This window comes from Anabrus simplex, chromosome 5 (genome assembly GCF_040414725.1).
Source record: "Anabrus simplex isolate iqAnaSimp1 chromosome 5, ASM4041472v1, whole genome shotgun sequence".
Classification (NCBI taxonomy): Eukaryota; Metazoa; Arthropoda; class Insecta; order Orthoptera; family Tettigoniidae; genus Anabrus; species Anabrus simplex.
The window spans coordinates 152,123,512-152,137,158 of NC_090269.1; the positions used below are offsets into that span (position 1 = coordinate 152,123,512).

The 13,647-nt window shown below is 39.1% G+C and overlaps 1 protein-coding gene across 1 annotated transcript in view; it reads left to right on the plus strand.

Annotated features, from left to right (window-relative positions):
* Nup205 (nuclear pore complex protein Nup205) overlaps nucleotides 1-13,647 on the plus strand; it is a 676,487-nt gene that overhangs the window by 642,476 nt on the left and 20,364 nt on the right. The window contains exon 32 of the mRNA XM_067147168.2: nucleotides 7,727-7,949. Within this exon, the coding sequence (XP_067003269.1) occupies nucleotides 7,727-7,949 (223 nt within the window). The remainder of the gene's footprint in view (nucleotides 1-7,726; nucleotides 7,950-13,647) is intronic.

A 13,647-nucleotide genomic window follows, 5' to 3' on the forward strand; every position in this document is an offset into this window, starting at 1 on the left:
AGGGCGGGTGGATGCATATGGGTTAAGTTACATCAATGAAATGTGTGAAGCATTACCTTCAAAACAAAAAAATGCTCATCCAATTTACATAATTTGAACAGAAATTATTATGAATAATTTACTGCAAGGTAAAAAGTGCTCATTAGGCCTTGGCGGTATAGGACATAGACACCGCGTATAAGGCTGGCGGTCAAAGGGTTAAGTTCACTTACGACGTCAGGCAAAGAAGTAAATCTCTAATGTCTGATGTAGAACAAGCACTAACTTGCTGGAGGAAGCAGGCAGACCATGCAACAAAGGAGCTGCTCACTTCTCAGGCAGAATTTAAATTGAAGTTCAGCAGAGGTTTAGACACCATCAAGTTAAAGGTCCTATTTTTTTTTCCTATTTGTTTCCCAAACAATTATGTCACTCAAGTTGTCATCGAAAAATGGCAAAAAACATCTAAAATAGGTGCAAAATGCTTTCTTGTACCTGGCACATCCATGAAGGGGATCTTTTGTGTGCTCGTGACAAGATCTACCTCTCACCACAACCACTGAACAGCAGATGAAGTTATTATGGCTGAAGCTATTTTTTTCTTCATCTGCGCTGTCTGCCACTTCTCCAGTAACCTCTTCTATGCATAGTCACTGTCCGTATCACTATTAAAAATACTGCTTCCCGATACATCGCTTCCACTGCTGTCATCTATCAAACCAGTAATCTCCGCACCCGTAAGGGATTGAGACGGCCCAGCCATTCCTCTGCAACTGAGTTGCCGGTTGCCTGCGAAGCCAAAAAATATCTGCACAGTATTTGCTTTTGGTGCTTCCCCTTCATAAGTGGCAAGAATTTTCAAGTTAGATATAGTTTGCAAAATATTCTCAAGATGGCAGAAAAGGATGTGGATACCTTGAAACTAAATAGAGCGAGTCGCATGTTGTATCCCATATTGATATGATTAAAAAGCAACAAATATCAATCAATTTTGTATTAGTTCTAATTATGAAACAGAGATGGTATGAAAGTACGTAACTTCTTCATTCATAAGGTGAAAACAAATCCCACAAAGCAGCAGTGTTACATGAATAATAGGTATTCTAACTTCCGCCTGCACTGGCCGTTAGTGGTACGTTGAACCGGCCTGAGTGGTTAAAAAGGTAGCATGTAAGGATGAGGATAGTCTCCACATCTTCACACACTGCCATCTCTTCATTCCCAGTTCTACATCCCTTGACGATCTCATTTCTGCCTTTCATCTTCGTCGGGGAGTGGGGGCTTCGACACTTAACTGTTCTAGATAAGAATGCTGAATAAGCTTATATGAAAGATAAATGTAAATACAGGGGATAATTATACTTATCCTATGAATATTGATACATTTTAGTATTCACTTTGTTTCTAAATTTGCTTATTTGTATATTAGTTTCGACAGACTGAAGAATCCAAGTCAAGAATGAAAAGAAATGGCTTCAAATAGCACAAAATATATTGAATGTGTCTTTAATTTTTGCTGTGGTTATCCAACTTCTTGAAGACTGAAGATCTGTCAAGATGCCCTCCTGTTGAAGCCTGATCTCTCTGTACATTACTTGATGCGGAATATAGTATAGTAAAACCTCGTTAATTCGAAGTCGTTGGGACGCATATATCAGACTTTGAAATACATGATTTCAGATTAAACACCAACTCGTAATTCAGAAATACCAACCCTTGCGGCATCACAAAATATTCTAAGACTCATTACTGCATGTAGTTAACCTTAGTTCACAGTTAAAACCTTTCAAATGCCATGGAAAAAAAACTATTTCCAAAATGTATCCATCCAACAAGATGCATTTTACAGCATTCAAATAATGCACTTGGATAACTCGCTGACAAACATAACCTCAAGCAACGAAAGAAAAAAAAGCCATGTGTGAAAGACAGGGAGAAATCTATAACGGCTTTCCTGTGCAAGTGCTTTATTCAATGGATTATATACATGTATGTATTTTAGATGCCTTGTACTTGCACAGAAAGTATGCTATGCCCTTAAAACATTGTGACTTATCAAACTTTCATATAACGAGGTGAGAAAGTCTCTCGCTTCCGTCTGCAATACAACACAGTACAGTGAATCTATCCTTGTATGATATCCCACCCTGGCACTTCCCTCGTAATTCAGAAATGCCAACCCTTGCTCCGTCACAAAGTATTCTAAGACCTGTTAATGCATGCAATCACTTTGATTCTCAGTTTAAACCTTTCAAATTCCATGGAAAACACTACTTCTGAAATGTATCCAACAAGGTGCATTTACATTATTCAAATATTGCTCTTAGATAAAAAACTGCAAACATAACCTCGTGCAGCGAAAGAAAAAAAAATTCAAAATCGAGGATAAATTAGGCTGGCTCCCCTGTGCAAATGCTTTGTCTCTTGGATTACTGTGCTGTTTGCATTTTTAGGTGCCTTGCACTTGCACGGAAAGTGCCCGATGCCCTTAAAACATCGTGGCTTATCAAACTTCCATATTACAAGGGAAGAAGGTCTCTCGCTTCCGTGTGCATTGCAAATGCAACACAGTACAATGACCCCCACCCTTGTACAATTTCCCAGCTGGCACTTCTCTCCTTTAAAACCATAAGTCCGTTTGGGATCGGCATTTAAAAAGAACAATGCAGTTTCATTGGTATTGACAATATTGTTCAGTACGTACAAATTGATTATATGAGCCACACTGTTTCGCTAACTGTCGGCGTTGCCAGTGTTCACAGATTCTGCTTCTCCGCACACTGCCTGCTGCATCATATTGTGGCGTTCCTTAAAATGCTGAATACAAAAGAATTACTTGGTGCTGGTTATCAGCTGAGTGTGACATCAACAGTGCGGTTTCCCTGTTTGAGGATTTAATATTTACCACTATTAAACAGCACGTACCTTTCTCCAAACCCAGAACACACAAATATCCCCCCTGGCTGAGTGCCGAAACTAAATTACTACTAAAGAACAAAACCCGTGCGTGGTCACTCTGGAAGTCCATTCCCAATTCACACACGTATAATACTTTTATAAACACCTCAGGAAAATTTCAAAATCGCATCTTAAAAGTGACTACAACTGGCACATCACTCCTATAACTGGAAACCTTAAAAACAACCCTAAAAAATTCTGGACCCTCATTTCATCACGTAGAAAGTCACCCCGGATACCACTGAATCTTGAAATACATAGTGATGATGTCCCCACTGAATTAAGGTCTAAAAATTCAATGAGTACTTTCACTCCACCTTTACCCCTCCTGCACCTCTCACGGAACTACCACAGATCAATAGTGTTTGCAGTTCCTCTCTGTCGCAAATATCAGTGACCCCTAACGAAGTTCAAAATATTCTCAGTAGTCACCAAACAAACCGCTCCACCGGGCCCAATGATATTAGCCCCATATTCCTCAAAAATACTTCTGCATATCTCTGTGCACCGTTATCTACAATTTTAAACCTGTGTATGGCTACTGGTATATGCCCCGACAGTTGGAAACAAGCTGATATCACACCTATTTTCAAATCTGGCAACAAACATATCTCATCATACCGCCCAATATCTATCGTTCCAATACTATCCTCTGTCCTTGAAAGAATAATCCACCACCGACTCCTCTTTTTCACACAGCCGTACCTCTCTGAAGAACAACACGGATTCACTCCCCGAAAATCATGCCTCACTAACCTCACTGTTTTCAATCACCACATCAATACAGCAATGGAAAATAAATCTCAGTTAGATGTAATCTATATAGATCTGGCCAAGGCATTCAACTCAGTAGATCATGCACTTCTTCTTCATAAGCTCGCTACCAGATTTAATATCCATGGCCCCGTGTTGTCATTGATAACAAGTTTCCTCTCCGGCAGAAAACAAAGAGTGGTACTCCCTGAATCTGCCTCATCATGGTTATCTGTGTTATCAGGTGAATCTCAGGGCAGTATTCTGGGACCCCTACTCTTTGTTCTCTATATCGACGACATAATTCTTTGCACCCAAAATAGTCAGTGTTCCCTCCTCTTGTGCGCTGACGACCTGAAAATCCTAAGAGAAGTGTCTACACCTGATGACTGTGATGAATTACAGACTGTTCCCAATTTGTTTGGTGACTGGTTTAAGAAATGGAATCTTTCTCCCAATATTAAGAAGTGCAATACAATCTCCTTTTCATTGCTAAAGCAAAAAATGAACACTGCATATACCATCCAGGGAAATACATTGCAATCGGCTTCTCAGGTAAGAGACCTAGGCGTTATAATAGACTGTAAACTAACCTTCTCTGCTCACATTCACTCTATAAAATCCTGTGCTATGCGTACTCTAGGCATTCTTTACAGGTTTGCTGAAATTAATGATAGTAACGCCTTAAAATTATACTTTGTCTCGTATGTTCTCCCCATTATTGACATTTGTTCCCTTATTTGGTCCTCATCTGCTGTTAATATGTTTTATTTGTAATGAACTAACCTGTACTGTGTAATATTTGTAATATATGGTATGTGTAAATAGTAGATTTCAGTTCCAGAAAGTTACATGAATTTTTGAACAGGGTGTGTTGCCTTTTGTTGGTTATGTGTTTTTTAGAAGGCATTTTCTAACTATTCTGGAAATGGAAAATTCGCGAACATGCATATTCGAGAAGTTTAGTTAAAGTTTGTGACTGAAAGTAGGAATTGTGATTGGTGAAACTAGGTGGGGATGGGCGGACTCATGCATTCTGATTGGCTACTCCAAGGCCCTGGGTTTACCTATATATAGAGAGTGAAGCTGCATTCCTGATAATTCGGACTTGTCTTGGTCTTGTCTTGGCCTGGTCTGCCTTAGTCTGTCTTGGTCTGTCTGAAGTTTTACGTCGTGTGCGACGCTTCACTACCAGGATGGGCCACCTTCGGGTAAGCACTCTTGAATTCCATTCCGGCTAAAATTTCCATAATGTTCGGTTGCTATTTCGTACAGGAGTCTGCCCTAGCCTAACCTAGATTCGCCAAATTAATTATTTATGACGCCTTAGCTTTTCAGCTGGGCTTGCCTGTTTGTTTTCGAGGCATTCCCATTTCTTATTTCACTAAATATGTAGATTGTAATTTAATATATTTACCTTGAGGTTTGCCTCTGGTAGTTCAGTGTCACTTGATGTACGCTAGAGTTTTGGAGAGTACATTTACTTCACTGTAAATTGCATTGTACAACTGAATTTGTAACTAGATGTATAGTTGGTTTGAAGTTTGAAACTTGTAGTGAAGCCATTATCAAAGAACCTCTAAGATATGTGTATCACGGAGCTTATAGTTCGTAAGTTGTAAGTTGGTGGATTTTGTTTCGGAACGTATTTGTAAAATTTCACTTGTAAATAATATTTTTCAAATTTAAGGTTCACGGCAAATTATTTCGGAAACCGCAACCTAAGCCATGTCCATGCCCTCAGTAGGTCGTAGTTCCTTCCACTCCCGGTTTATTGTCCACTAGTTGGCCCTACTGATATTTACGTATTATGTTTTTGGCGGAGATCCGTGTAGTTCAGCTGATGTTTCGCTGAGTGTGTAGTTTTTTCTGACATTGTGTAGTTGCTCTTACTTTCCCCCTTATTGTGTTTAGTTCTTTGTTTTGTGTAACCACTGTAGTAAAAGTTACAACATATCTCAACTAAATAGTATCTTTAACTTTTTCACTTTCATTGTTAAGACTCACAATCCTGTTTTTAAGAACAAAACTAAATCTTACATTATGAACTATCTGGTTATACTTGACCTGAGAAGCCGTTTACAGTTCTCTGATCTATGTTACCTTCACAAAATAATCATAGGCTACACCAAATGTAATACTCTTCCGGCGTACTTCCCTATACGCGTTCCTCTCCGCCCTACACGCAACCGGCGCACTCATCATGTGTCCCATCCGCACCTAACTTTAAACAATGCTCTATCTTCCACCGTCTCCCTGCTCTTGGTAACTCACTACCCGATATTGACATATTCACATCTTTCGCATCCTTCAAACAAAAAATTAGAAGATTCCTCTAAGTCCTCCCCAGGTTTTCACTTTCTTCCGTCCCTCCAACCCTCGACCTTTCTTCTTCTTCTTAATTTCAGTAACCGACACTTGCCATTTACCGTTGTCATTGTTGTTACTGTTAAAATTGTTAATGTATTGTGGTTACTTAATATTGTTGTTTACACCTTTGTTATCTTTTATACGTATTTAAACTTATTATTATTATTATTATTATTATTATTATTATTATTATTATTATTATTATTATTATTAGTGTAAAATGGCCCTCCATAGGCTGTATCTAATAATTAATTAATTAATTAATTAAATAAATAAATAAATTACGATTTCCCTCAAACTTAGCAAATATGAAGAGGCACCGAAGTGAGTGAAAGTGCAGAAAGCTACCCCTGCACATTCTGGAAGAAGTGTTCTTTCATGACGCGGAGTAATTTTGAATTTAAATTACTCTGTAAAATACTTTTTTTATTTTATTTAAAGGCAGTTTTGAATTGAGGTATCAATTTTCGTAATGGGACCATCATTCTTCGAATTATGAATTATCCATCTTTTCAATTAAACAATTTAAATAACATGCAAAACCGTACCTCATATTTCCGGGAACGAGAGCTTCTTTAAGATTTTGAATTATTGAGTTTCTACTGTATATTCTCGCAGCTTCACAGTGATGGTCAGCATCGCCTCCTCACCTCTGATAATATTGTGCATGATGAATTTTTCGTGACACTACTCTTTTGGACTATCCGCCTGCTGTGAACCTAGTTTGTGACTAAAATAATATTCCGCGATGGTCAGAATAAGAGACCTGTGGTTACATGGAGTGGAAAAGTGTGTGCAGTTAAAAGGAGAGGACTGGGCAAGAGTGAGGAGAGAGAAGTGGTGAAAAGACAAGTCGAGAAGAGATGGAGAGGCTGATGTTCCCAACAGACCTGGCCAACAGCTGGAAACTGCAGATGATGGTGATGATGATGGGTCAGAATGTCCGACTTGTTGGCTGAACGGTCAGCGTACTGGCCTTCGGTTCAGAGGGTCCCGGGTTCGATTCCCGGCCGGGTCGGGGATTTTAATCTTAATTGGTTAATTCCAATGGCACGGGGGCTGAGTGTATGCGCTGTCTTCATCATCATTTCATCCTCATCACGACGCGCAGGTCGCCTACAGGCGTCAAATAGAAAGACCTGCACCTGGCGAGCTGAACCCGTCCTGGGATATCCCGGCACTAAAAGCCATACGACATTTCATTTTTCATGGGTCAGAATGTAGACTAAGCCATAGTTACTATCTGCATTGCGTGTACCAGGATCAAAGCTTTCTTCAGCCTAATGCAGGTTTTTCTGGGGCTTCTGGATCCACTTTGACTTTTTTTTGGCAGGGATTTAAGAGTGGATGCTCCCTCACCTAAGTTTGCAATGCACTGGCAGACTTAAATAGCAAGAGAGAACACAGTGTGCTAAATGAATAATGTCATCAGATGAATTATGACCTTGATCTTTTTATTACATAACTGTATGGCAGACTGTTAAAGTCGGTGGTGTAGTTGAGTCTAGTATTGCCAAGTTCCCTGGTGGTGATGAATATTATGAATATTACATTATGGCTTAAGATGTGATCCCATAACCAGAATAATACGAACAGTTTGTTCCATCACAGTTGTGTTGAGCAAAACAATATTGAAATGGGATGTCTGTTTTCTTTTATTTTCCAGTTTGTACCTGAATCAGCAATGAGTGGGAACGTCCAAGAAAGCCGCGTGGAAGCAGCTCAGAATCTAGAGAGTCGGATTAGCAACAAGCGACAAGAACTGAAGTACTGTTCATACTTAATAGATAACTGTCTGTACATTGTTTGGTCGCATCTCGATTACTACATGCTCCGAGCGCTACCCAAGAGTTGTTTTGGCACCCCGTACAACAAGGATATTGTGACAGGTAAGTAATAAGCGAGAGCCATCCTCACGTTATGCTGCTTGTACACCTGGGTAATAAGAACGGAAAGCAGCCGTCTCCGAGGCAGTGAACACTGCGATGAAAACTAGATGATAGCTGAAAGGCGCTTAGTGTTGGGAATTCCTGTCTATTTTTTATGTTATCCAACAATGCATTGATTTTCTCCTCACACTTCTTTGACTTTGTTTTGCCTTAATTTATTCATTATCTGGAAATTATTGGCTACTCCTCAGCTTTCCTACTAGACTTCTTATGTTATACAGTGAATACACTCGTGCTTAATATACCATCCCACATACCGTATTTACGCTAATAATCCCCACACCCTAATTTTAGGGAGGATTAAATGAACTAAAATTTCTTCCAGTGAAAGAGGCGTAAACAAACATTTTATATCACTCCGCAAGTTCCACGTGGTCTTTACGCAAATATGAACATGATGGCTTTAGCTACTTTGCATGAACATATTTGAAATGATAAAATATATTTGCCATGGAAATTAGCAAGTAGGTCTTCGTACGTGACAGGTATTTCATTAATCTGAACTTGCAATAGACTTGATTTGCTGTATATCGGAAGATTCTCTGTCTATTGCATCACTAGAATCCTCTCCTAAATTACAAATTCAGCACAGTCCACGTCTAAAACATTTTTCACACGCGATCTCTTTTTACTCAAAAATTAACACAAGTGGTGGATAATTCTTTTCGTGCACTTGAAACATGTACACCTGCAAACCAGTTTGTTAGTTTTGCGATAGAGTAAAATCTTGTTAATTCGAAGTCGTAGGGATGCAAAAATGTGACTTTAAATTATGTGATTTCAAATTAACCGACACTTGCCGCGTCACAAAATAATATAAGACCCGTTACTGCACACAATTAACATTGATTCTCAGTTTAAATCTTTCAAATGCCACTAGAAAAAACTATTTCCAAAATGTATCCAACAAGGCGCATTTACAGTATTCAAATAATGTACTTGGATAACTCACTGGCAAACATACCCTTACACAATGAAAGAAAAAATGAAAAAAAATATTCAAAGACGAGAAGAAATCTATGCTGGCTCCCATGTGCAAGTGCTTTAATCATTGGAATACTGTACTGTATGCATTTGATGATGATGATGCTTGTTGTTTAAAGGGACCTAACATCTAGGTCATCAGCCCCTAATGGTATGAAATGTAACGACAATTTAAAAGTTCAAAATCATGCACTGACAAGAATAAAAAACGTGATGCTGTACGCATTTTATGCATTTTAGATGCCTTGTACTTGCACAGGAAATAGTCGATGCCCTTAAAACACTGTGGCTTATCGAATGTTCCTATGACGAGGGGAGGAAGTAGGAAGTTTCTCCTTTCCGTTGTGCATTGAACACACGACAGTATGATTGTACGATTTCCTGCCATGGCACTTCTCTCCTAATTCAGAAATGCCAACGCATACCGCATCGAAAAGTATTGTAAGATCCATTAATGCATGCAATCACCTTGATTCACAGTTTAAATCTTTCGAATGCCATGGGAAATAACTATTTCCTTCATGTATCCAACAAGGTGCATTTACATTATTCAAATAAAGCACTTGGGTAAATCACTGGCAAACATAACCTCATGCAACGAAAGAAAAAAAACAAGATTCAAAGATGAGGACAAATTATGCCAGCTCCCCTGTGTAAGTGCCTTATTTCTTGGAATTCTGTACTGTTTGCATTTTTAGATACCTTGTACTTGTAAGGAAACATCGTGGCTTATCGAACTTTCCTATGTCGAGGGGAGGAAGTCTTTCGTTTCTGTGTGCATTGCAACAGGGTACAGTGATCCCATCTCCTTTAAAACTGTAAGTCCGTTTGATCTCAGTATTAAAAAAGAAAGATGCTGTATTGTTTGCATTTTTAGATGCCTTGTACGGAAATATCGTGGCTTATCGAACTTTCCTATGTCGAGGGGAGGAAGTCTCGCTTCCGTCTGCATTGCAACACGGTACAGTGACCCCCATCTCCTTTAAAACTGTAAGTCCGTTTAATCTCATTATTAAAAAAGAAAGACACAATGTCATCAGCATTGACAGTATTGTCCGTGAGCCACGCTTTTTCGTCAACTGGATTCTGTTTCTCCATACACTGCCTGAAACGTGATAGTGTGGCGATCCTTATAACGCTGAATACTAATGAATTACTATTTCTCTCAAACTTAGCAACTATGAAACGCATTGTAGACATACCAAAGCGAGCAGAAGTGCGGAAAGCCACCCCTGCACATTGTGGAAGATGCATTCTATCGTGACACCTAGAACATTCGAATTTAAATTACTCTGTAAAAACTATTTTTTATTTATTTAAAGGCAGTTTTGAATTACAAGTCTGAATTGTTTTCCATTTAAATATGACATATGGGGACAGTTTTCTTCCATCTGTAGTTACACAAAGTATAACTGTACACGCAACATCAAAAACTATGTGAACCAGAAGCGTGTTGCCAGACTTGACGCAAATCAAACCCGCACCTCATTTTTGCAATCAAATTTTTCAAAAACATATGCAGCATAAAAGTGGTAAGTTATTACGTGTTATTTTCTCCAGTCCCTGCACATCTCTTGTATAAAGATTTTATGGTGGAATTGCGCCTGTTATGATTCATTTGTGAAAAATTTTCAATTCATTTTCAACATTGCTGGGAAGAAAAACTGAGCGAGTTGGCTGTGCGGTTAGGAGCACGCAGTTGTGAGCTGGCATTTGGGAGATTGTGGGTTTGAAGCCCATTGTTGACAGTCCTGAATATGGTTTTCCTTGGTTTCCCATTTTCACATCAGGCAAATGCTGAGGCTTTACCTTAATTAAGGCCATGGCCGCTTCTCTCACACACACTCCCCCTCCCCCTAGCACTTTCCTATCCCATCATTGGCAGAAGACCTGTCTGTGTCGGTGTGACGTAAAGCCACTTGTAAAACTTCCTTGAAAGGAAAGTTAAATTTACATTACTGTCAAAATATTCTATCCTTTACTTGCTGGCTGTACAGATCACATCTCTCACTCACATTTCTATATTGAAGGGAATCTGTGAATGAGTCAGATAAATTACCATGATGAAAATACAGTTCTTAATTGGAAACAACATGCTAGCTCATTAGGCACCCATCGTCAACATTAAGGACAATAATAAAGAATTGCGATTCAATCACTAAAACTGCATTGTTGGGAGGATGGCAGCAGCAGAATATAAAACATGGGAAATGCAAAGACTTGGGGAAGGTCAGTCCCAAGATTCAACAATGTTTTACATTCCTGTTATACTAGGAATTTGGTTGCCTTCCCTGTAACACGCGATCCCTTGAAGAGAGTTTTACTTTGCAATGCCTACATTCTGCAAGGGTGCGGAGACTTCTTTACACCATTGCTATAGATGATTCCATTTTTATCTTCCTACAAGTTTTGGTGTAAATTACTGTAGCAAGTCGAAACTAGCTTTGTTATTGTTGTTTCCATCCCATATTCTTTACAATATGTACAAAAATCAGTCTGCAGTGATAAGAATCAGGAACCATGCAGGCAAAAAAAAAGTAGCCATCCTAGAAAGGAGTGGGGAAAGGCTGTTTGTCTCCACTTCTCTTTGTTGTTCTTATAGAATAGGTGGTAAAGAAAATCAGAGAAGAATTTCTAAACCAAAGTCAGAATTTTGGTTCAAGTACAGCTTGCCAAAATTCTGATTTACTGATGAAGTTGAGTCAGCAGATCTGGAGAAATTGCTCCTTTACCGCTCTTCCACCAGCTGTCATAGATAACGTAGGCTTTATTGAAGAGGCGTATTAGGGAAATGTTGAGCGAGCTCACAGAGCTAGAATCAATTTGCCAAGCTCACATCAGCTGACATTCACACCATTCATACTGGCTCATCTCATAGCTCAGTCACTGTCATATTGTCAAAGCCAAGGATGAGTCTGAGACAGCTCATAGCAGAAGCTCTAAACACTTGTGATCTCCAAGCGGTAGGAAATTGTAGCAGATGTGTAATCAGTCATCATTGATTTGCATTTAGGGCTGTCTGCCACGTGGCATATTCCCTATCAGTTGTTTACCTAGACTTTTCTTACACGATGTCAAAGAAGTTGGAAATATATTGAGCAACACTCTCCGTTAACATTTCATTTCATCTATCAATCCTTTATCATTGCCCCAGAGGAGTGCGACAGGCTTCAGCCTTTCTCGTGGACAGTCTAGATTTTCTTCTGATGACGCAGAGCACAGTTCTCTGCGAAACTTAAAGAATTTCACCTTATTTTCTTGACACGGCATAAGCCCAAAAGCCTATATAGTATCATGTCTATAAGTACGGGCCGTGAAAGCATCGATGGCAACAAAATGTTTCTTGTCTCTAAAGGGACATTACAATACAAACATTAATTGGGACATGTTTCGCTCGCTGTATCGAGCATCTTCAGCCATCTTATTATACAATTTTCTCAAGGTTGAGTCATACATTAAACCTTATTTACAATAATTTTGTTCATTGAAAGTGTTTTACACAATAAATTTTCGTCACTACTTAATAAGTAATCAAGTAAAATTGACAGTTAAACTGTATCATTAATAGATTAGACATTAATTACATAATGTTGATGAAATATCATCACTACTTAAAAAGTAAACTAAATTTTTTTTAATTAAAATGTATCATTAATGGACTAGGTGTTAGTGACGTAATATTGATGTCCAAGTCATATTATATATGCCAATTAACTTGAAAGATTTGGCTAATTCTCGTTTGTTTCTTGATTTTTCAAATACTGTTAGTGTATTTATCAGAGTTTCAAATGAAATTGGTGAAAGTTAAAGGATTAAACTTGCAGTATTTTTTCTGTTGTGTTTTGAGAACTACATCAGTATTAATGGACCATTGAAGGTTTATACTCTGTTGTGTGCATTATACTTGTAATCTTCACAATCTTCAACTGTTTTTATTCGGCCTATATTTACTGGTCAGATTGTTGATAAGCGTAGTTTGAAGGGACACCAATAATTGTTACATAGATGTGATGTGTTGTATTGTATACTGCAACGCTATGGATGATACTTACTCTATATGTCCTTTTACGTGTATATTATTGAATTTCAAAGATACTTCATGATATCTAATACAAGAATACCTACCAATGATGCAATCGTCGCGTAAATTCAGCCACGCCCGACTAGAGCGAAGCATCAAGTCGGCCGTGATTCAGCTGAATGTATTAAATCTATGGTGCTAGAGCGCACACAAAGTCTTCAAAACGCTCGCTGCACCGCCAGCTACACGACAGGCCGAGTCGGCAAATCTGCCGCCTGTCGGCGAGCACCGCTCTGTCTGTTTCATCCCATCTGATACAATAGAAACATGCGCCGACTCGGCGAAAACCGCTCCGTGTGTCATCAGCCTTACTCTTTTGTTTCACGCTTTTTTGTTTAGTTGTGCTTGTTGCAATACTGAGGCTATTTGTCGTCGTGTTTTTACTTCTTGTGTTATATGAATGAGGCAGGTGTGGTGGAGGGCGAGTAGGTGGAGGAGGAGGAGTGGGCGGGGCAGGCGGGGGGGGGGCGTAGGAGAGGAAATTGTGGGGCGCGTATTGGATACTAGCCTACCTTGTGGAGGGGAAAGAGAAAGGGCTATGGGCGGAGTGTTGGGCATTGGCGTGACATGAGG